General features: G+C 54.3%; 9 protein-coding genes across 9 annotated transcripts; 5 read left to right on the top strand and 4 right to left on the bottom strand.

Annotated features, from left to right (window-relative positions):
* Positions 1–1259: 1259 nt before the first annotated feature.
* Positions 1260–2045, top strand: AB675_7717 (uncharacterized protein; the record flags this gene model as incomplete). The annotated part of the gene is made up of 1 exon (XM_018148106.1): positions 1260–2045. One exon carries the CDS (start codon positions 1260–1262, stop codon positions 2043–2045), a length of 786 nt encoding a protein of 261 aa, XP_018000361.1.
* Positions 2046–2729: 684 nt separating this feature from the next.
* Positions 2730–4136, top strand: AB675_7718 (Isocitrate dehydrogenase [NADP], mitochondrial; the record flags this gene model as incomplete). Its single annotated transcript, XM_018148107.1, has 3 exons — positions 2730–3111; positions 3158–3431; positions 3458–4136. The coding sequence occupies 3 exons, from the start codon at positions 2730–2732 to the stop codon at positions 4134–4136; spliced, it is 1335 nt and encodes a 444-aa protein (XP_018000553.1).
* Positions 4137–6142: 2006 nt separating this feature from the next.
* AB675_7719 (Serine racemase) lies at positions 6143–7423 on the top strand (the record flags this gene model as incomplete). The annotated part of the gene is made up of 1 exon (XM_018148108.1): positions 6143–7423. One exon carries the CDS (start codon positions 6143–6145, stop codon positions 7421–7423), a length of 1281 nt encoding a protein of 426 aa, XP_018000222.1.
* A 787-nt stretch (positions 7424–8210) lies between these two features.
* Positions 8211–8900, top strand: AB675_7720 (uncharacterized protein; the record flags this gene model as incomplete). Its single annotated transcript, XM_018148110.1, has 1 exon — positions 8211–8900. One exon carries the CDS (start codon positions 8211–8213, stop codon positions 8898–8900), a length of 690 nt encoding a protein of 229 aa, XP_018000468.1.
* Positions 8901–10225: 1325 nt separating this feature from the next.
* On the bottom strand, positions 10226–10818 carry AB675_7722 (uncharacterized protein; the record flags this gene model as incomplete). The annotated part of the gene is made up of 2 exons (XM_018148111.1): positions 10226–10726; positions 10786–10818. 2 exons carry the CDS (start codon positions 10816–10818, stop codon positions 10226–10228), a joined length of 534 nt encoding a protein of 177 aa, XP_018000567.1.
* A 512-nt stretch (positions 10819–11330) lies between these two features.
* On the bottom strand, positions 11331–11893 carry AB675_7723 (uncharacterized protein; the record flags this gene model as incomplete). The annotated part of the gene is made up of 2 exons (XM_018148112.1): positions 11331–11789; positions 11864–11893. The coding sequence occupies 2 exons, from the start codon at positions 11891–11893 to the stop codon at positions 11331–11333; spliced, it is 489 nt and encodes a 162-aa protein (XP_018000332.1).
* A 343-nt stretch (positions 11894–12236) lies between these two features.
* On the bottom strand, positions 12237–12815 carry AB675_7724 (uncharacterized protein; the record flags this gene model as incomplete). The annotated part of the gene is made up of 2 exons (XM_018148113.1): positions 12237–12698; positions 12786–12815. The coding sequence occupies 2 exons, from the start codon at positions 12813–12815 to the stop codon at positions 12237–12239; spliced, it is 492 nt and encodes a 163-aa protein (XP_018000278.1).
* Positions 12816–13673: 858 nt separating this feature from the next.
* On the bottom strand, positions 13674–19469 carry AB675_7725 (Negative regulator of mitosis; the record flags this gene model as incomplete). Its single annotated transcript, XM_018148114.1, has 1 exon — positions 13674–19469. One exon carries the CDS (start codon positions 19467–19469, stop codon positions 13674–13676), a length of 5796 nt encoding a protein of 1931 aa, XP_018000453.1.
* Positions 19470–19768: 299 nt separating this feature from the next.
* Positions 19769–21731, top strand: AB675_7726 (uncharacterized protein; the record flags this gene model as incomplete). Its single annotated transcript, XM_018148115.1, has 2 exons — positions 19769–19812; positions 19862–21731. The coding sequence occupies 2 exons, from the start codon at positions 19769–19771 to the stop codon at positions 21729–21731; spliced, it is 1914 nt and encodes a 637-aa protein (XP_018000375.1).
* Between the last annotated feature and the right edge of the window lie 738 nt (positions 21732–22469).

Consider the following 22469-nt stretch of genomic DNA (forward strand, 5'->3'; position numbering starts at 1 on the left):
TGCCATCTCTCCCTCGCCACACCGATCACGACCCCTCCATCTTCACCTCCTCATCCTTGTTGGGATCCGGAGGCGGTCCAACGCCCCTCACCATCTTCTCAATGACCATCGCCCTGACCTTATCCCTCGGCTCACCCATCCCAATCGCCATGTAGCTCAATAGTGGCGGGTGTCCGACATAGCTGGCGTACGAATCGCGCACGATGTTGTTCGTCCACTCGTGGCGCGAGGTGTCGGCGTGGCCTGTGCCCACGTATTTCGCTTGGAGGGCTTCGAGTTGTTGGAGGGTGCGGAGTTTATCTGCCATGGCGAGCTAAAGATGAGCTGCGCGCCGCGGGCGGATCTGTATGGAAGTCCTTGCGGGAGGCGGCAGTGATGGTGGTCAAGGTGTTGGCAGAGCTACCTAGGCGGCTATGCGGGATTCTCGAAATGGTGCAATATAGGGACAGTTGTCGTCGAATGACAAACTACAAGTTCTTTGGCAATGGTCTATTCGATCAACCCTAACCCTCAATGCCCGAAGGCAAGGGCTGGCTACGATCAAGCTCAATCTTTTCAACTCGAAGTCCTTGAGAACTGGCAAGAATCTAGGTCTCCTCATCGCCGCCTGTTCGTGCTCGAACGAATCTCCGCCATGCCGCAGCCTCGTGCGAGTCTCAACTACGACTGCTCCCCCAAGCGTTCCCGTGGTATGATGGGTGCCAGACTCGCACTACGCGTCGCGCGGCGGCCGAGCGCTCCATCAATCTCGTTTTGGGGCTATTTATGGAACTCGAATAAGGAGAGAAGCTTCCAGCATTTGTGCTCTCCCCTTGGCGGTTAACACTCGGAAGCATGCTACGAGGTGTTGTTGTCCAAGCCATATGTACTGGCAAGCTCCCAGAAATTCTGTTTTTCTGAGGTAGGTCATTTGCTTTCGTTTCGAGCAGATTATGCACGCAGTAGCTCGCCACAAGTTCAGCCGCGCCACACCCATATGCAGAACACTCCTCGCCGCCCAAAGAACATCCTTTCGATCGGCAGCTTCTCTAGCATCCACTCCTGCTCAGGTCCCTAGACGAGAGAGGCACGTGTCTCGTGCAGCCATCAGCCCATTTGTACCTGCGGAGCACTTGAAAGTTTCTGTCTCAGACGGTTGTCGGGTCCTCCAGCTAGACGATGGCCGGCTGATGTCCTTCGTGGAGTATGGCTCGAAACGACCTGATGCCCGCCCGGTCATCTTTTGCCATGGTATACCTGATTGCCGACTGGATGCATGCATGACTGAGAAGGACCTCGCGATTGCGGAGAAGCTCAATGTTCGCTGGATCGGCATTGATCGTCCAGGCATTGGTTTCTCGACGCCGAAAACAGGCCGCAAGATCATAGACTGGGCGGATGACTTACGGCAGCTTGTGGAGCAGCTGAATCTAAAGTCGTACTATATCTTGAGTGTCAGTGGTGGCACAGGGTACGCCCTGGCTGCTGCGAAGTGTCTGCCACGCGAACAGGTCAAAGGCGTTGGTATTGCCATTGGGGTGGCCCCTGTGCAAGCAGGCATGAAGGGCATGAGTCTGATCAACAAATGGGGCTACCTGACCTACAGAGTCTTCCCGGGCTTTTTCCGTTTCATCATTGGCCGATACATGGTCCCAGCTATGCAGAAGGAGGACTCTACCGAAGCAAAAGCCATCGTGCGCAAACAGCTGGACTTCTTCAAAGGCGAAGACCGCGAAGAAATGACACAACCCGGTATGGAAGAGGGCATCATAAGATTGTGGCAGGAAGTCTACCGACAAGGTGTCGACGGTCACATTGAGGACAGTTCTGTTCAGCTCGATGATTGGGGCTTCAGGTTGGAAGACGTCGGGTACCCTGGCATCAAATTATGGTATGGCGAGAAGGACGTCAACACACCGCCGAACATGGGCAAGTACCTGGCGGCTCGCCTGGAAGCATCCGTATATAAGGAGTATCCGGGCAAAAGCCACTTCACGATGTGGCAGCATATTGAGGAGATACTTTCGGACCTTCTCAGCACTCCCCGGCAGCCTTGGAATCCTTGACTCCCGCAAGTAGGAGTAGTGAACATGTACTATAAATGATACCCTCGACTCACTATAAGAGCTGTACAATAGATCTTGATCTTGACTCACGTGTCGTTCAGCTCGATATCCGAAGATCGCAAATAAGACCACGCCTGGGCACACTTTTCTCTCCAATTCTCATCGGCTGAAATCCGAATCCCCCACACAAGGAACATAACCGCGACAGGGATTCCTCGAGACGATCCCACCACCCACATCTTCCCCTCGTCAGTCCCTCGGTAACAGCGAAAGAGCCAGACGCGCCGCGCTCAGTACGGCGATTGCGACTTTGCCAGCTCCAAGCCCCATGACAACGGATACTACCTTTTGTTTGTGAGAACCTTCCCCTCCGCGATTGCCGACTTCGCACATATACATCATCTCGCATCTTCCGAATTTCTCCTCTCGCGGCTGCAGACCTGGAATCTCGTTCTCCTACAGGCTATTGCAGGCCGAGACCTCGGGATCACGACTCAGACTGACAGCTCCGAGTAGAATTTCACCGGCCTTGCATATTTGTATATTTCGGAAGCTGCCCTGCTTCCCACCACAGCTATGCACTCCTCTCGCATAGCTACCACCTTGCCGCGCGCAGTCAGATCAATACCTCTACGGCAAAGGGCATTCTCTACTAGACCACTCACATCACTGCCAGCAAGAACAATGTCCTCCCAGCCCACCTCGCGCCTGGCCGCGGAAAGCGCCCGCATGGCATCATCGTCGAGTCCATCATCGTTACAGTCCCAACAGACACGCAATGCGTCCTCAGAAGCGCGCACAAAGATCAAGGTCAAGAATCCTGTCGTCGAGCTGGACGGCGATGAGATGACCAGAATCATCTGGGCCGACATCAAGGAGAAATTCATCTTCCCATACCTCGACATTGACCTGAAATACTACGACCTGGGCCTGCCATACCGCGATGAGACCGACGACCAGGTCACAGTGGACGCTGCAAATGCCATCCTGAAATATTCGGTGGGCGTCAAATGTGCAACGATTACGCCAGACGAGCAGCGTGTTGAGGAGTTCAAGCTCAAGAAGAGTACGTCTTCCGTCCACATCCTACTTCCAATACTAACACCATCTAGTGTGGCTCTCACCCAACGGCACAATCCGCAACATCCTCGGCGGCACCGTCTTCCGCGAGCCGATCGTGATCCCACGCATTCCCCGCCTGGTTCCCGGCTGGCAGCAGCCCATCGTCATCGGCCGCCACGCCTTCGGCGATCAGTACCGCGCCAAAGACATCGTGGTCAAGGAAGCCGGCACCCTGCAAATGACCTTCCACCCGGCCTCCGGCGCCCCTCCCAAGAAGATCGATGTCTACAGCTTCAACATGGCCGGAGGCGTCGCACAAACACAGTACAACACAGACGACTCCATCCGAGCTTCGCGCACGCCTCATTCAAGTTCGCCCTCGACCGCAACTACCCCTTGTACATGTCGACGAAGAATACCATCCTCAAAGCCTACGATGGCCGCTTCAAGGACATCTTCCAGGAGATCTACGAGGCCGAGTACCGCCCGCAGTTCGAGAAGCAGAAGATCTGGTACGAGCACCGCCTGATCGACGACATGGTGGCCCAGATGATCAAGTCCGAGGGCGGATTTGTCATTGCCATGAAGAACTATGATGGAGACGTGCAGTCTGATATCGTTGCCCAAGGCTTCGGCTCGTTAGGATTGATGACTTCTCAACTTATTACCCCAGACGGCCTGACTTACGAGTCCGAGGCCGCGCACGGCACCGTCACGCGGCATTATCGCGAGCATCAGAAAGGCCGCGAAACCTCCACAAATCCTATCGCGAGTATCTTCGCGTGGACGAGGGGGTTGGTCAAGCGTGGGAGCCTCGATGATACGCCTGAGCTCGTGACGTGGGCTGAAAGTCTGGAGAGGGCGGTCGTACAGACAGTGGATGAGGATGCCATCATGACCAAGGATCTGGCATTGGCCTGTGGGCGGAAGGATCGTGAGGCGTGGGTCACGACCACGGAATTCATGGAGGCTATCGAGAGGAGGTTCAAGAAGAATTTGGCCGCTGAGGGGCTGGACAAGAATACCTGAGGCCGTGCACAGCGACACTCGGGTTCTGGCATTATTGATGAGAGACAGGACAGCTCAGATGATGCACAGACGCCAGGGAGCACTCTGACGACTTGTGGAGACGTGATGCGTGAGCTCTGGGAGCATTGTCAGGTCGCATGGCGGACGCTCAAATGCAGCTGATATGGCCTCAACAGTCACCGTGGAATCGACCAGGCGAGCGGAAGTGCGACGGCAGGCACGGAATGGGCGACCGCGGCGATCATCATCCACAGCTCGCGGTGGAACCACTGTGAAGCTTTGGGTCGAAAGACCGTGTTTCGCTGGATACAATTCTGCATGCAGCCTCGGAGTCCGCCTGACAGCATGGAACTTGTATATACACCATCTGCTATCTGGATGCTATCTTCGTGCACATAGATGTCAAAACCGCTTCTTACAATCCAACCCTCCCGCTTACATCGTCTGTCTTGCACCGTCACTACGAGTGTCTGTCATCGCCTGAGGACTTTGGTTGACCCTTAAAGAGATGCTTCAGAAGACGCGAAGTGAGGGACTGGTCTCACGCCGGATGACGGGCCCTCCAAAGGTACCACCCACGATCATCGATTTCCGCAGCCTTGCCTCCGCGACCACCAAACCTATGGGGCCCGACAGCAAACTTGTAACCAGTCTTCTTGATCTAGTCATCAGCTTCGGCGCAGCCTCAACTCCGTGGGGCCGGCCATTTCTCTGAAATAGCTCTTTCGATCAACTATTTTGAGGTCCGTCAATCTTGCGAAACTCGTCACAAAGTCCGCCTGAGCCGGTAGCGACAGCCTACAAATACCGCCTGACCTAGGGGCAGTTGTTCGGAATGAAGGGTCATGCTGCTATAGCATCTGAAAGCAGTGGTGAGTTTGGACATTCGTGACGCCGGATGACTATTTGCGTCGGTTTTTGGTGACGCCGGATGACAAGATCGACGGGCCCGGCATGTCTCGATCCAGGTGCTGGATACTCTGTAATGTGTCCTCCGATGACATTTATGCTTGGTGCGAACCCAATGGATGGGTTTTCTGGCTGTGCATCGCGGGGCCGATGGCTGAGGCGTGTGTTTCTTTGGTGGGTTGGTATATGGGATGTTGTTCGAGCCACCAACTGCGTTTGGTCAAGTATATTCCTGGTCGTTTACAACACCCCTGGCACTCGCGACGAGGCTTCCGCCACGACCTATCTTAGTCAGGCTAGTCACAACTAAGTTACATAGGTCCCGCCCCAGAGCTTGAAAGCGGATCAAATTTTTGGTCATGCTCAAGCGTCCTAGAAGTCTTTCGACGATCTGTAGAGCATCTGTGGTTCGCCATACGGTCTCACAAATAACCCCACCTGAGCCGGTTGACAGGACTTGCGCTCGGAAGGCGCTAGCCGAGCGCCTGCCGCCCGCGACGCCGTCAATGAGCTTTGATGGGAAGGTGCGATCACGTTGTGCTCCTGCTGTCATCACTTGCATGTCAAGCACTTGAGGAGGGAGCGGCCACGAGAATGGTGGATGTCAACCGGTCTTGTGTAGCATCTTGGTCAGACCGGATGACGAGCCGTACAGTGACAGCATGAGCGAAAGAGTTACTGTTTATAGCGACGATTCATCGGATGTATTCCTCGTGGAGGCTGGCTCGATTGACTCGAACACACCTGCTTACCTCAGGTAGCATGCCAAGGCTTGGTGTTGTACCTGGCCGTGGGTTCTGTCGATCTCCCGTCTTTCTTCCGCCATCTCTCTCATTCTGCTCGTCGTCATTCGCGTCGTTCGGATTCTAGTCCCTTTAAGATCTTGTTTGTGTCAATGGGCGTGCGACGTACCGCTGAGGGTCATTGTGAGTCAATTAGAGAGTGAGCCTGTCTTCTACCCGATATCATATGTGTCGTCTGGCCCATCATCGGCCAAGTTCCGACAGCATTGAGGTCTTTTGACGCAACTACAAGCACGGCGGGTTGCAAGAACCATTCCGCCTTCCACTTCGCACTGCAAATAAACATTCCGCGCTATGGCTGATCCGTCGACATGTCTACCGTTGACGCCGGACTCGGTCGCTAAAGCACATGCTGCCATCAAGTCGCACGTCCACCGTACGCCTCTTATTACGTCTAAGACATTGAACGAGATCGCATCCTCGCCAAACCCAGCAGCATATCTTTCGGACACTCCCCCAAGTACGAACGGACACAGCAATGGTGCCTCACCTGCGCCACGTCTGTCTCTGCACTTCAAAGCCGAAAATCTGCAACGCATTGGAGCATTCAAAGCCCGTGGCGCGTTTCATGCATTATCCCACTTGATTACTCTGCATGGCCTGCCCGCCATCCAGAAACGCGGCGTGATCACGCACTCCAGCGGGAACCACGCACAAGCTCTGGCATTAGCGGCGAAGGAATTCGGAGTTCCGAGTTATATCGTGATGCCAGGTATCAGCACGGCGAGCAAGATCTCGGGGACGCAGAGGCATGCTACGGAAGTGATCTTCAGTGGAAGTACGAGCAGCGAGAGGGAGGAGAAGGTTGCTGCGATCATGCGGGAGAAGGGTGGTGGGAGGGACGGGGAGGGGCCGATCTTGGTGCCGCCGTATGATCACCCGGATATCATACTTGGGCAGGGCACGACTGGGAAGGAAATTGAGGAGCAATATGAGGAGTGGATCAGGAACCAGCCAGAGGGACACAGCGGCAAGGCTTCGCTTGATGTGGTGGTTGCGCCGATTGGCGGTGGTGGGTTGCTGGGTGGCATCGCGACGTGGTTCTCGGACAAGCCCGAGACGCGCGTGTTTGGCGCGGAGCCGGAGTTTGAGGGCGCCAACGATGCGGAACGTGGGCTAGCACAGGGCAAGAGGATAGAGAGTGTGAAGACGCTTACGATAGCCGATGGGCTACGCACGCCTGTGGGTGTGACGAATTGGACTGTGGTCAGCAACAAGGACAAGGTAGAAGCGGTCTTCAGCGTCACGGAACAGCAGATCAAGATGGCTATGCGCTTGGTGTTCGAGAGGATGAAGTACGTAGTCGAGCCGAGTGGGTGTGTACCGTTAGCGGTGGTGCTGTTCAATGAGAAGTGGAGGAAGTGGGTGGTGGAGGAGCAGAGGAAGGAGGGAACGGGAAGGGCGTGGGATATTGGGGTGGTGTTCAGTGGTGGTAACACGACGATGAAGGCTATTGCGAAGCTGTTCGGCGAGGATGATGCTGAAGAGGCAGCTTCGAAGACAGCCGAAAGCGAAAGAGCGACGGGTGAGATTGGCGTGAATGGCGAGAAAGTCGCTGAGAACGTCGCTGGATAAGAGCGCACGTTAATCATGGCGGGCGCGGCTCAAGACCGTGAGCTTGTGCCTGATACTGTACGATGCATGACTTCCTTCACATAGTAGCGGTATGTGTGTGCGTGTGTGGTGTCCTTCGACGCAGACTCCAGGCTCCTACCATGACTAAGTCGAAAGGCGTGAACGCAAGTACGAATGCAGTAGACTTGCCTCTTTCGTCCGTGTCCGTGGGCCCTGACGGAGGCGGGCACAAGTACTTGCATGCAGTTGTACCTGCATGCGGCAATATGTTGGTGGAGCCCCCGTATTTGGCAGGAGCAACGATGTCATTGGGCTCAGCTTGACATCCCGTGCCACCTCATGCTTATTGTCCTCAAATTCAACAACGCCATTTTGATTTCGCCCGATCCCAGACATGTTTGCCGCGGAGGAGTGGTGAATGATCGTGGCGGATGACGGGATATTGTCATCATGTCAATACCATCCTCTCGTTTGAAGGACCTGGAGGTGGACATTCATCGGCGACTCGGAGCAAGGCCTGATTAAGGAGGATTGATGGAGTGCTCCCTGCTGACATGAGGACCTTACCTGATCTATTTCGGGTGGCTCTAGGACTGATCACGGAGGAGACATTGATGACATATTATAATGAAGATAAGTCCGCGGTACAAGTGTCCCGGGGCCCTTGTGTCCATTGCGCGTGCTTTCATCCTGCTGCTCGACGAATTCTTCGCCATTTGGACGTCAGGGAGTACAGTCTGGGCAAGTACAAAACAGTGCATCGAAAGGACAGACAAGGTTCATGACGATGGTTGCAACGACAACAGTCCTAGACGCACGCCTGTACACGACCCTATCGGCTAGCCTGTCCAGTGAGCTCTTGGTTCCGCAGAAGCACATCAACGGCAGCACACATGCCATCCAGGACAACCATGCTGTCGTCCCAATGCCAACCGCAGCCGACAGCACGCGCACCCATCTCCTCAGCCTACCCACAGAAATTCTCCTCCTCATAGTCCGCCACTTCCTCCCAGACGACATCCATGTCGTCTACGAACGAGCACGCCCGAAATCCCAACTCTTCTCCGCCATGGCATTTGCCAGCTACCGCAAATCCAAGAATACTGGGAACGTGACCTCGCCGCCGGAATCCCTGACGACCATTGCAGAACCGCCTCATCTATACTGGAAGCCTCCCAGTGTCCCTGACTTGCTGCTGATCTCAAGGCGGTTCTCTAGCGTGCTGGTGCCGGTGCTGTATCAGCGGATGAAGATCGAGGTGATTGGGCCGGGAGGGGATACTTGTCGGTGGAGGTATTGGCCGCGGGATTGTGGGACTTGGATCGAGTTGATGGAGGAGGCGCAAGGGTATCTGAGGGAGTGGTTGGAGCGATTCGTGGGCGAAATTGGAATAGTGCCAATGGCGTTGGAGGTTGGCGGGGAGGGACAAAGCGGACGCGAGCGATCGAGTGTGACTGAAGAAGACCGGGAAGTGTGATGTCTTAAGCGACCAAGTAGGGACCTCGGGCGCGCGAAACGAATATTCCGAATGAGTGGCTGTAACAGCAAGGCTGGGCTTGTGAATGGGCCGATACGAATCAGACTCTGGTGTTACTGACGTTGAGCCTCCGGCGTCAGTCTATTCTCAGGGTATCCACGCGGGCCTGAGAGGCAGTGGATGCGTGAGTACCGGCACGCAGGATTCTCTCTCAGAAGCGACAGTGCCCAACTCTATAGAAGCCGCCTCTTCGAGTTCCTCAGCATCGGCCACCTTTTCCTTCTTCTCAACACAAGCAGATGACAGCCCGCACATCTTCCGCAGCTTTCGATCGAGCTGGTGCGTTGTCGTCTCACAGGCAGGCAGTGGCCACTTCTTACCCGGAATGCCTGTCGCGTCGTGCTTCAGCAACCTCAGCAACTCGCATGGGTCGGCCATGTACCATCGACCGAGCTCCACTGGAGGGACACTGATGCTGTTGTACAGTATTGGTCCCACCACCAGTCTCAGCCGCCGCGAGATGGCCATCAGCTCGTATGCCCATTGAGGCGACCAATCGACGAAATGTGAGCGGACAGTGCTGTAGAGGAACCGGGCGGTCGCGTTGACGATGACCTGTTCTGGGATGGCGAAAGCGAATATTTTCTGAAGAATCTCGCTTGGGAGGCTTGCCAGTGTCGGTTTTACCCCGAGCTGAACATGGTAGTCAGTCATTAAGACAAACTCGCCGAACGTCGACCGTGGACCACTTACCGTCGGTGACGAAGACCCGCGCTCCTCAGCCGTCATCGCTTGTCCGTCCTTACCGCGGCACGACATTGCAGTAGCCATACCAAGCTCGCCGAGACCGTATCCCGATATTACATCGAGGGTGAATGCATAGACGGGCAGAAGATTTGGAAGCGTGACAATGAAGGAGGCTGAAGTCGGAGAGGCTTCTCAAGCGGAGATGTGTGTTACTCTGCCAAGACCAGAAGTGGTTTACACTCGAGTGAGGACGTGATGACGCAGCCAACAGGAACAATAGGCACGGCCGAGCAAGTGGACGGACTAATCTCCCATGATTTGGACAGCGACAATTGCCCCTACGACTCTAGCTGGGAGGCGAGCGCTCAATTGTGATAGAAGAGGAGATGATAGCACAGGCTTTGAGGGTTGGAGAACTTGATCGAACTTGTGTATGAGATGTCCGAGTCGACCCGGGTGCCGTGGCTTGCTGGATTGCAGATTTGGTCCAACATGGTTTCTTCGATATGCTGACCATGAACAGCTGCTGCTCGGTAGCCTGGTCGAGCCACTATATGTGCCTGGATGTCGTGAGGACCTCAATCACTACTCTCATCGGCTCCAGCTCTTACTTGACTCAGTACATCTTCCTTCTCCTCCTCGAGGATACAAGCCGACGGCAGCCCACAAATCTCTCGCAACTTCCGATCCAACCCATGCTTGGCAGTCTTACAAACACTGAAAGGCTTGACCTTCTTTCCCGAGTACCTCGTCGGCTCATGTTTCATCTCGCTAGCTGCTGAGAAGTGCGAGCTTGATCTCTTACTCAGGAAGAATCCGGGCGTGATGATGATCCGAGTGTACAGGATCGGTCCGATGATGGCTCTGAGACGCTTCGACACATTCAGTAGCTCATATGTCCATTTGTGTACCGAATAAATCCCGTCCAGTCTCCAAACACAGTTGATGGGACGGAATCTCAAGGCTTTGGAGATATCACGAGTGTCGTTCATTATGACTTGCTCAGGGATGGCGAGGGCGAAGATCTTCTCGAGGATTTCGGCTGGCATGGACGCTAGCGTGGGCGCCGTCGGCTCATCCTGAGCGGTGGACAGCGGTCAGCACGGAGCCGGCGAGGACTTTCGGGCGGGAGACTTACTGACAGCAGTGATGCAGAGAGAACGTCAGCCATCTTCGAAATGACTCGCTATGCCTGCGCGACGTCGCAAGCAGTATTGAGTGATGTGCGGATGAGAACAAGGTGGGCTTGTCAATTGCGTGTCTGCGGTCGACAAAGTAATGGACGCCAGTGAGGTTGGCCTGGGTGGAGAAAGACTCCTGACAGACAGGTTTAGGCAAGTCATATCGGAGTCAGGAGCGACTCGAGTCCAAGTCACAAAGTGATAACTAGCAGGCGGGCAGAGCCGTTGCTAGAAGAAAACCGCTGGGCGAAGAACTTCTGATCTTTCTTCATAGAGGCAAGATCCAGGCACCTATTCAGCAGAGCTCGATGTGGTACTTTTGGTAGTAGGCGCCAGATAGATGACTTCCCACAGGCAATATCAGTCGTGTCTGCAGCGAAGTGCACAAAGTCAGAAGCCGTAATGCACAAACTCCGCGGGCATGCCATAAGGTCATGCGTGGTCCTATTGAGCGACAGCAAGGCTTCCTGAGCATATTTTCCAGTCAGAGAATCCTTCGTGCTCATCGCAACCATTCTCTTCTCAGACGCCGCCTCTCTTCCTCCGACAATGCGTGTCCAGACCACGACAGACTCCTGAGATAGTCCTCCACGACATTCTGACCAGTCTTAGCGTACGGTCTGGTGTTTCCAGTCAACCCCCGTCCGGTTGCCCATCGCAAGACTCTACCTTCTGTACCAGCAGGCCAGCCTTCGGGCTTGTATTTCTCTGGCGTTCTCACAACGACCTCCACCCTTCTGTGAATCAATGGTCCGATTGCCTGCGTCCAGAGCTTGCAGACCGTGAGCATTTCAAGTACATGACCTGGCGTCCAGCAAAGCTGTGATCGGCCGTTCCATGAGTGTGTGCGTGTGTTGTCGTAAACGACATGAATCTCGTCCGGCATGTTGACAAGGAAGATCTGCTGAAGGAGTTCAAGGGGCAGCGAGTTGATAGTCGTCGGCGACGATAGTGGGTCGCTCTGGCAGGGACTGGCCGATGGAGATGTCGTTGGGTTGTTAGCAGTCATATTGTGGAGGGTGTTTGTTTACTTACCGAGTCTGGCTCTTCGATAACGTCGTCCATGGTGTTAAGGTCTGTCCGGTTTCGGGAGCAAGGAGGAGAGGTTTTGCAGTGGCCAACGGAGACTGATGTTGAAGACTCGGACTAGGCACCAGCTCTGGTGTCGTCCAGCTGAAGTCGGAAGGCGAACTGCTCAGCCCAGTACATGACGCCAAGAAAAAGCTACACAGTCGTGGCTGCCTCCCTCATGAAGCATCCGTTCCCGCCTGCGGTACAGTACCTAGCTCGCCCTATGCCTTTATCTCGAGCAGGGGTTTTGATGTGACGCCGCCAAGTGACATCATATGCAAGTAGGCCGGGGAACGCGATTGGTGTTGTCGGCCAGCAGCTTCCCGCCCAGCACCGTCTAGTACCGGACTTCAGTTTGACCCCCTCCTCCCCTCCTTCCCACACTTCCAAGCGACCTCAAGGCTCTCAGATACTCCCGTACCTGCTTCACCGACCTGACGTCCCCACCGCACTTCCCATCTCCGTGCATCCTTTCAGCCCCACTACGATCGCATTCCCACAGCTGCCCCTTCACGAGCTCTCGTAATGGGTCAAACACCCAATACACATCAATCGGCGTGATCTCCATCCTCTCGTATATCAAGGGTCCTACAATCTCCGCCACTTGCTTCGAAACGAGCGTCAGGCCCAAGACATTCTCGTCGTTCCAGAACAGGCGTTGACGTGCGTAAGGTCGCCCAGGATGGCTGGCTTCGAAGCGACCAGTGGCCGCAACGTGGATTCGTTTGGGTAGGGCGTGTGCTAAGATTTGGCGTAGAAGCTCATTTGGGAGAGATATGAGTGTCGATGTTGGTGGACTCTATTGCGTGAAATGATTGTTAGTATCAATGGACTCGATGTGAGCCCAGAGAGCAGTTGGTGAGAGGGGCGGCAACGGAGGACTTACATTAGGCAGGGTAGTCGAGAGCTCGGCCATCTTGTGCGACGATTGTCGTATGAGCGTGGCGAATGGTGAAAGGCCTGGTCGGCGTGCCAAAGAGATGTTTTCGTTGCCACTAATGCCGTGTGGTCGAATTTATTGCCAACTTGGACGTTTGGGAAGTCACGTGGAAAGGAGGTGGTTGAGGAAAGTGCAAGTTGGTTGCTTGTAGTCGATCACGTCAAACAAGGCCGTTCACTGTCCCTTCAGGAATGTATCGCGACCGATCACAGATACAATTCCTCTTGTGAACTCAACATCATTCTGTTTGAGTCGACATGTTTTTTCGAACAGCGGGTTCCAGGCGGACATCATATTCACGACGATCCATATTTCTGATCAAGACAACTTCCCTTTCCCAACTTCTTGTTTCGTCACAATTGCTCTGCCAGGATTTTGAAGGCTTCATTGGCTCATGTGGTCGCCAACCAATACAGATCATCTGCCGGCAGGTATCGCATGATGTGGCAGCACCCGGAAGCGCCGAGACGATGTAACGTCATGGGACGCGGGACTCCGTTCTCAATTCGCAGTAAGTACGAACGAACGATGTTGTCTTCGCTCGCTTGAGCAAGCCTTGTTCTCAGCGAAGAATAACTATGCAAGGGAGGATTCTTTGAGGACACCTGGGCGCTGCTGGTTTCTCCTCAACGGTCTGGCAAAAGTCTGAAGTACTGTAGTTCTCTAGCACGATTAGTCAGACCGGAAGGCAAAGCCGGTGGGGGACGGGTTGGGTCTCGTGTTCAGGAAATAGTACTGCCATGCTTTAACGCCTCCTGGCAAACCTCCTTGAGAAGCGCTGGACGTAATAGACGTATGCGTGCATGAGATTGACTTGCTATTTATGACAGCCCGTCATTCAGCCATCAACTTGAACACCCTCTCCCTCAACCTGTCAATGACCTCGCGCCGCAGCCACAAACCCGAACGCCATCTCGTCTCATTCGCATCGTCACCTTGAGCATCCATCTGCTCGTCCTCACTGTCAAATTGATCAAACCACTGCAGCAGCGCCCGAATCTGGTACAGCTTGTCAATCTCTAATTTGTGCTCTCCACTACGACGATCATCAGGCAGCAGTCCTCGCTCAACGACCAGCCTCGCGTCCAGAGGAGTACCCTCCAAGAACCGCCTTCCATCCCCATCATAAGGTCCCAGCACCAGATCTCGCTCCTTGGCATCATAGTCCTCGAATGACTCGAGACCGAACAACCACTCGAATGGATCGCCCTCGGATGCCTTGGAGGAGGTATGCGTGCGCTCAGCTAGATCTGGATTGCAGCTAGGTACGCCCCCTGCGGCTCTCATGCTGTGCTCGTCGAGAAGACGCAGCTCTTCAGCTATCGAGTCTCCCTGCGGAGCTGAGTCGAATGCGGATTTGCGCTTCATGAAGACCGTGACCACGCCTTGTTGGTCGATGTTGTTGCGCTTCTTGGACTCTTTCATATTGAGCGTTGATGACCACCAGCCGTGACCCTCGACCACGATGCTATTGACCGTGTCCAGCTCAGGTAAGAGACCTGGTACCTTCATGTTGACCGTCTCGCCATTCTTCAGATATACCGTCGCAGCAACGCCTCCAACCAGCGCCCCGGTTTCCCGTTCCTTGCACACCAAACATCTCGATTCTGCTGCCAGAACCCATAGATGCCGTAACGCTTGCAAGTGTGCCTTGTTGTCCAGCACATCGCTCGGAAACAGTGGATAGAATGATATGCAAAGACTGGCAACAGCCTTCTTGCTCGTTCCAAACGTCATGGTGCCGCCACCAAGGAACAGTGCCCCAAGGGCCATGTGTGCAGCCATGTGGCTTCCAAATGGCGTATCTCTGTCGGTCCGGCCATGCAGACTTCGCAGCCTCCGCAGGACAATCAAATCGCCGGAGCCGGCCATCACCATCGCTGCGGACAACGCGACGACATCGAGACAATGACGCACACTGTTAAGAGTGACTCGAGCATCATAATGGGCACAAGGGAGGCGTGAAAGTCGCAGGAAATGATCCAGGTACGAGACAAGTAGATTTCTCGCATCCTCACGTTGTGTGCCTGCGTAACGCAGTCCTAGAGCGAAGCAGATACCGGCCAGGATGTTGAAGAAAGGCAGATCCTCCGTTGCGAGGCTCAAGGTCTTATCGAGAGATGCCCGGTGTCGGTACGGCTTCGGAAGAGATCTTGTTACAAAAGACTGAGTTGGCATGATGGAATCCCACATGATGAGGTGTCTTGCCAATGTCCGCAGCAGGAAGATGTCCGGTCGAACATAGTCGAATTGGTGCAATGTGTCAGGAATGTCGATTTTCGACGCTACTGAGGCGTTGTTCGTCTTCATGAAGATGAAGGCAATGGCCATCACGGCCCCTGATGTGGCGCGGTCTAAGACGTGAACCAGATTGACATTCTTCATTGAGATGGCAATCGCCAACAGCCTTTCTGGAACGGACATGTCGTGCAGCCCGTGCAACTCGTTGCCCTGGCCTAGGTTAATCAAGCCGAGAGAGAAGCCGGCGGCCAGACGGTATCCTTCGTCTCGCAAAACAAGCTCTGGGGCAACACCCTCCTCAGCATCGCTGTTCTCGAGTTCTGAGAGCATGACTTCGGACATACGACGATGGTGCGAGCTCAAATACAGTAATCCGATGCCCATGATGCCGGTGGTCTGCGTTAGTGGCGAGAGATTGAGCTCAGCAGCACCTACAGGCAGCAGTCGAGTGACGTGGACTGATAGCAGTCGAGTGATGAGCTGATCTTGCGTTCCGATATATGATGCCGACAGACCCAGGAGCAGACCGATCGAAGTCATCGTATGCTTTGGTGTGAGATACTTGAACGCAACCCATTTGGCAAGAGAGCGCAGGTGACCATTGAGTCCGAGTGCGAGCAGGAAGCCAGCATGGCGGTTGGTAAGCTCCTGTGGCTTGTTGTACAGGATCCACGAAGTATCGACGCAGCGAGCAAACCTTGACACCATAAGACCAGCACTTGCGCCATTATGGAAAAACGCCCAGCACACTTTCTCTTCCGTGAAGGACGACTTGTCGGCGCTGAATGTCATGGGCTGTGCAGTCTCGGATCTGCCCGATGACACTATTAAACACTGTAGCGAGAACGCTGGAATAGGCACTCTTTCCGTGAGAAGAGGTTCTCTGGCGCTGTAATGCATCATTGCACGCCCAGAAGCAATCGACAGCGTGCGTCTCGCCACAAGCTGCGCAAGCTCCTTTTGTGTCTCCAGTAGATCCGCTTCGGTCCAGTCAGGCTCAATCGGACAGTCCACGACAGGTGGTCGAGTCTGATTCACCAACCGCGATGCTTCCTGGAAGCGGCGATCAGCCTGAAACAGTGCACGACTGACGGCATGTCGATCTGCTTCTGACGCTAGGTCCCAGCGCTGAGTTGTCTCACCATCGAAAGCAGAAACGCCTGCGCTGTGGAAGTCTTTGCTTGCGTGATGAGAGGCAGTGGCACTTGCGAGCGCTAACGGAGCAGGTCGGGATCGGGCTTTCTCTGCATCTTGCGGCTGCTCGCGACTGGGCGAGTGTTTATTACTTGCCCGCGAAGCAGCAGCAGCTTGGTGGAACACTGCAACGATCGCTTCGGGCATAGCTTGAAGCTCTTTTGTAGGAATGTCCCACCCTTGTGGCGGCGACACGGCACCTCCAGTGGCCCATGGACGTTTGCGGAGTACGCATGTGATGGCGTGAGTAAGTGGTGTAAGTCGTGCGCTTCTGGACTCGTGTTCGGTCTGTCTGTCTGGCGACTGCTGCTCGGCTAACGTCGCTAGAGTGGGAAAGACAATACCAGATTGAGACCCGATGTTATCACAGACGTATTGCAGTATTGAAGGCGGCTCGAAAGGTTGGGATGGCACCTGCAGTGCGGTGATGTGGGATGCTTCTATTGACCACTGGGTGGGATTGTCAAGTTGAAGCCCAAAATAAGTTTGCTGTTCCATGGTCCATGCTGACCATCTAAGCCATGTGCCAAGTTGAGCCAGAACAGCTGGCAGAGAAGATGTCACGAAACGATCGATTGATATCCGAACAAGCTTTTCCTCTTCGTACAGCAGCTGGAGACCTACTGTCATTTTTGCGACGGCAGTCTGACGGACTACCCTGTCTTTGTTGATGGCGACTGGCAGATATCCCTCGGATCCGATCATGGCTTCTCCAGCAGGGGACTGTATGAATTCTCTCGCGAGAGTGACGCAATCGGTCACGAATGTGCGCGTCGAGCCTTGGACACCGTCGAGCGCTGATTGCAGACTTGCTCCACGCAGATGCCGGGACGAGGGTGATGTGGGTGACACTGGTAGAGTCATCGTGGCTTCATTGCCTAGCCAGTGCCATTGATTGCTGAGAGCCTCAGGCTGAGAAATGATATGAGCATCTGACATGGCTTTGAAATTGGTCAGATCCACGGCGGATCCACTGCTCGATCTCAAAAGAGTGGCAGTCTTTTTCTTGGCTGGGGTCGACTTGAAAGACGTGTCTAGGAACGGCACGACAAGGGTGAATATCGTCGTGACCAAGGCTGTCCACTCATCGGCGCCTTCGATGTGCCGTAGATCAATCCAGCGACGCATCTCCCAATAGGCTACCAGCATACTATCACGGAATTGCTTTCCGAAGAGAAAGTTGCACATTGAAAGCACATGCCCAACAAAATTGTTTTTCGGCGCCAAGGTGACTTGCAATTGATGCAGCCTGCTAGATGAATCAAAGAGAACGATCTGCCCCTGGCCACCGCATCCTTCAGCTCTAACAATATCAATTGTCGCTGCAGCAGTAGTGGCATGGAGTTTAGACTCATCTCCCCTCTTACTGAAACCCTGGTCAAAGGCTGAGGGCTGAGCATTCGTGAGACTGAGACGTGATGGCATCGGCAAGGTAAGAGACGGACTCCAGGGTGCCTCTAGCTGCATAAAATACTCGCCTGACAGCGCCTTCTGAACGACCAAGAGCCTTCGAGTATTGGTGTCCTTGACTATACACGCCGTAGAGATACCGTTGCCTCGGCGAATGCTGCTTGCTTTCAGCTTGGCTCGTTTTGATCGGGTCAAGGATGCCCGCGGGCTCGGACTGTCGACCTGTACGCTGACAATGGCTATAGTCCGCGAGCTATGGTCCAGCAGGCACACTGACAGAGTGGGCTGATCAATACCAATCTGTCCGGGGGACAACAAAGTGAAGACGTCCAGATCAGCTAGCCCCTGCGTCGGCTCATGCCACTCGAACGTAGTCAGCTTGAAGAATCCAACATCCCTAGGCAGATCACTAGACTCGGAAACATCGATCTCCTGCTGATCAAAATTTGTACCGTTGTACAAGTGATCGGTGTGTGCGATTCCCGCTACGTTGAGGAAGGATGTTCCGGTGCTCAAAATCGACGTAGCAGCATGGAAGGAGCTTTTGCGTCGGATACCAAAGCTCTGTCGATCACCAAAGCTCCCAATGGATTCGCCACGAGCACCTGCACGTCCGAGACTTTTGCGACTAGCTTGTCCCGTGGCCAGCTCATTGAAGGCATTTCTGTCACCGCCGATTCCCAGATCCGTTCGAGCAAGCATAGAGCTCACTCGTCGGGAGGAGCGAGTCTGCACTCCAGTCTGCTCGAACTCTGGACCAAGCTGATCCGCAAGACTATTCCCAGACTTCTGCTCAGAAGCAGAAGACCGCAAATTGTCGGCATACGACTGAGCCTGAGCACCAAAGCTCTGTCGAAGATGGCTTTCCCTCGTTTGCTGCGATTTTGCAAGATTTGCAGAGCTCTTCCTCGCTGAGGTACTTTTACGGGCTGTCGTTTGTTTCTTGGACCTGGTCCGAGCGGATGCGGGAACATGTCGTGCCACATGCCATATCGTGACAGTGCTATTGGAGAGATCAGCAGTAACTGCCAGACAAAGATGCTCATGCTCAGTGGAGAGATCCTCGAGTTCGTCATAAGGCGACAGGTACACCAGTGTCTCCGAGAAGGGCAGAGCATGGCAATCGTTAAGTGACCGTGCCTTATCAGTATCGCCACATACCACTAGACCGAGCTCTGACATAGGATCGACGCACGAGAAGGTGCGTGGCACATTGTCGCTTGAGCGCGAGAAGGCTCTGTCAAAATCTGTCAGTAGTAGGGACGGTCTGCCGCTCCCTGGCCGCAAGGTGGTCTGGCTCTCGTTGATGGTGCTTAAGTCGTGCTGAGTCAGGTCGAGACTATCATCGATGTCCTTTGCAGCCCTTCGCTGCAAAACGAAACCTCCAGGACATGCAAGCGCTTTTTGTGGCTCGAAGGACAACGGGAGGATATGACTGTCGCCCGAAAGCAGCAGGATGTGGACCTGGGTATTGAGGACGACCACTAAAGCCTCTTCTAGGGAGTCCTTGCCATGCTCGTCATGCTGTAGATCGAAAGTAGTGGTGAATGCTTGAAGGATGTCCTCCTTCTCGCTGGCAAGGTTCAGAACTCGCTTGATGGTGCCACATCGGGACCACACGACCCATGACTGTGCGATCAATATCTCGTCATACACCGAGTTCACTCTGTAGGTAGTCTTCCACCGGTACGCATCCGGCTCTGGGTCATCGGGAAGTATCCCTTCGGCGGCGAGATATTGCAGGGCGGAAGGCTTGACGGTGCCAAGAGAGCGAAGTGAGGCCATCTGAGAAGCCTACCAGAGATTCGAAGGGTCCCACCAGATCCTGAAGCGACGGAGCCAGCGCCATATCAGGACTTTCGAAAGGTCCACCTACTGCGATGTGTTGTAGGGGTGAAGGACGAAGTTGAGGTTGAGGGTGAGGTTGGCGTTGAAGTTGAAGTGATGCCCGCCAAAAACGCGTCGCGTCGGAATTCAAAAAAGATGGAGAGACCACCCGCACCTGCGATTCGTGAGGTCTTCATCCTTTCTTTTGGCAACCACGACTTCGACTCTTAACCTGCAGGTGCAAGTAGTCTATCAGCATGAAGCCTAGGGTGCTCCAGCATCGCTCAGGCTACCAGCTCACGTTTGTCCCTCTTACTGATGCGTGGCCCGGAAGCCGCTAACGTAGCTAGACACGACCTCCCACACCGCATCTACGATGCCCATGTCTACCCAAGAACCTCCTCCAATGGGTCTACGGTAATCGTCTACAGTCATGACGATGGACTGCGCATTGTCTGGTACGCCGGAAAGCGTTTCAAGAAACCCTTACCACCCAGCGAGAAAGTCAATGGTCACGCCAACCAGGCCACCGATGTCATCGACTTAGACTCCGACGACGATGAAGCCGCTCCCAAGCCGGCCGAGTTTGACGATGCTGATGAGGCCGTCGATCCTGCTGCCCCATACCGAGCAATCCTCCGTCATATCGACGTCCCTCTTGGAAGCGCCGCCCTCAAGGTAGCAGTACTCCGTGGGTCTCAGGAACTGTCCGAGGGTGCACCAGCTTTGCTCAAAGACAACATCATATTGGCTGCCGGATGCGCTGACTGCCTTGTGCGAGTCATTGCTGTCCCGCTGCAGCCGCCTGCACCAGAGAACAATGACATCTCCCGCCTAGGAGTGCAGGTCGCGAAGTTGTCTGGCCACCAAGATCTAGTGTCTGCGGTCTCGGTCACTACTACCATTGGACATGATAGCGACATAGAAGACGAAGAGGATGAGAACGCAGCCAAGTCATGGTCATTATTAGTCGCTTCTACGTCGTGCACCGGCTCCGGCCTATTGCTTGTCCATCAGGTCCAGGTTCAAGGCAACAAATTGCAATCAAATGCGGCGGCTAATAAACTCATCCGTCGTGTGAGCATGCGTAGCCCTTTGCATGCTGCCAAGCTATCCTTCAACACAGCCTCGCACGAAGCAGAGCGGCACTCGAACCTCTTGGTCATTCTACCTGATGCTGCTGTGGTCAAAGTCTATCAAGTGTTCACCAGGGCAATGTCGAGGAGACGAGGCTCGGCCGCTACACTCGATTCGGTGTCGACCCCACGTTCAACAACCGCATCTGGCGTGTCTGGAAGGTTTTTGATCACATTGCATCCTGGGTACCGATCTGAGCTGAACTCGATTGGTAGCAGGATTCGACCGTTAGATGCAGCATGGATCTGCTCGGGCAGAGCAATCATTGCCTTCCTCGAGAATGGTCAGTACGGCATTTGGGATTTTGAGGCTGCAGGGCCGCCTACCGATACTGTCATCAAGAATCAAGGCAACGTCGTTGGCATTTCCGGCGGCACAGTCTCGAAATTCGCTGTGAGTGGTACGCTCGAACGAAGACGAGGCTACGAGGGTGAATCAAGCCGATTCAGCACGGGCAGCATCGCGGTTGGATCATCAGGCGTGGATGGTGACGACGCGGTCATGTTCAGCGCTGTGGCCGAGAAGGAGGATGCAAGCACAGGCCTAGTTTTCATCAACAGGTATCTCTCATCAACAGCGACGTGGTGGAAGAGCAAGAGCAGTGGTAAAGGCTCTCTGCAACCGAACGATCGACCAGCTACTTTGCCAGAGCTGAAGAGTTCTGTCAGCGAAGTGAAAGGAGTTGGGCTACTCCCAGATTTCGTGGACCAGAAGTCCCGGCTGGACTTTGATACTGCACCAAACTTCATGCTAGCAACAGGTGCACAGCTTCTGCTGTATGTGTCACCTTCAATCCAGACAGATGACCCAGCAGAACAGTCTCGAGCGGTGTCAGTCGAACAAAGCCTCTTGGAGCGTGGCGACCTGGATCTGGATGGCGTTGACCGATATCTGGAAAACATGCAACAATCACGCCCCCACTCTCGACAAATCTCGCAGTCCCGAAGTGGTGCAAAGCCCAACTTCGGTTCAAGCATGATTAGCGAAGGCGGAATGGATCTGGATTCTCCCATGCCGGCGCTGAGATTCGCTCCAGCAATCAACACAACTTCTCAGAACACCAAAAGACGAATCTTCTCCTAACTTACAAGAGCAGCCTGGCACGACGCGTTTGTTTGCATAGATACCCCACAGCGAACCACACCGTTTATGTCAAGAATCATTTGAGGCGGCACAAGATTTGATCCTTATCCTCTGCCTACACGCGAATGCGATTTCTGTCATGTGCGTTGTCATTACGTATGCCATACTGACCGAAGTCTAGTCCTAGAGGTTTCTAAAATTCGCGATGCAAGGTGGAGCACAAGGTGAGATCAATACCTTGAGAGACATTGTCTCCAAGCTCAGTATTCCTCGCGAAAGATTGAACATTCAACTCGACTCATCACAGTGTTCTCGGGCACGAAGTGAGACCAGCCTTGCGCTGCTGTCTCTGGCGACTGCTCTGCCATTCTTTCCCACGCAGCCAGTACTTCAAGCCAGTCTCGAGGCTGTCACAGAGCTTGAGGACGCCGATCTTGGCCGAGAGCTAGTGAAGCCGAGGAGGGACTGGCTCTGGCGGCGGGCGAATCCAAGGAGCAGCCGGAACGAATGGAATCGATACATTTGCAGTCTTTGACTTTTACCTAACCCTGTTATCACCGCTTTGCTAGTGCGATGTTGCTTGTTGGTGAATCGGCGCGCTGCTGGCTGGTCTGGCGACATTTCCAGGAGGAACTGCGCCGCGTTCCCAAATGCGCACCAAAACGCTAACAGGGACGACTTACAGTCCAGCCGGTCGCCACACAGCCGGGAAGCTTCAACGTCGATTTTGGCATCATC

Source organism: Cyphellophora attinorum (assembly GCF_001299255.1).
Source record: "Cyphellophora attinorum strain CBS 131958 chromosome Unknown Contig12, whole genome shotgun sequence".
NCBI lineage: Eukaryota > Fungi > Ascomycota > Eurotiomycetes > Chaetothyriales > Cyphellophoraceae > Cyphellophora > Cyphellophora attinorum.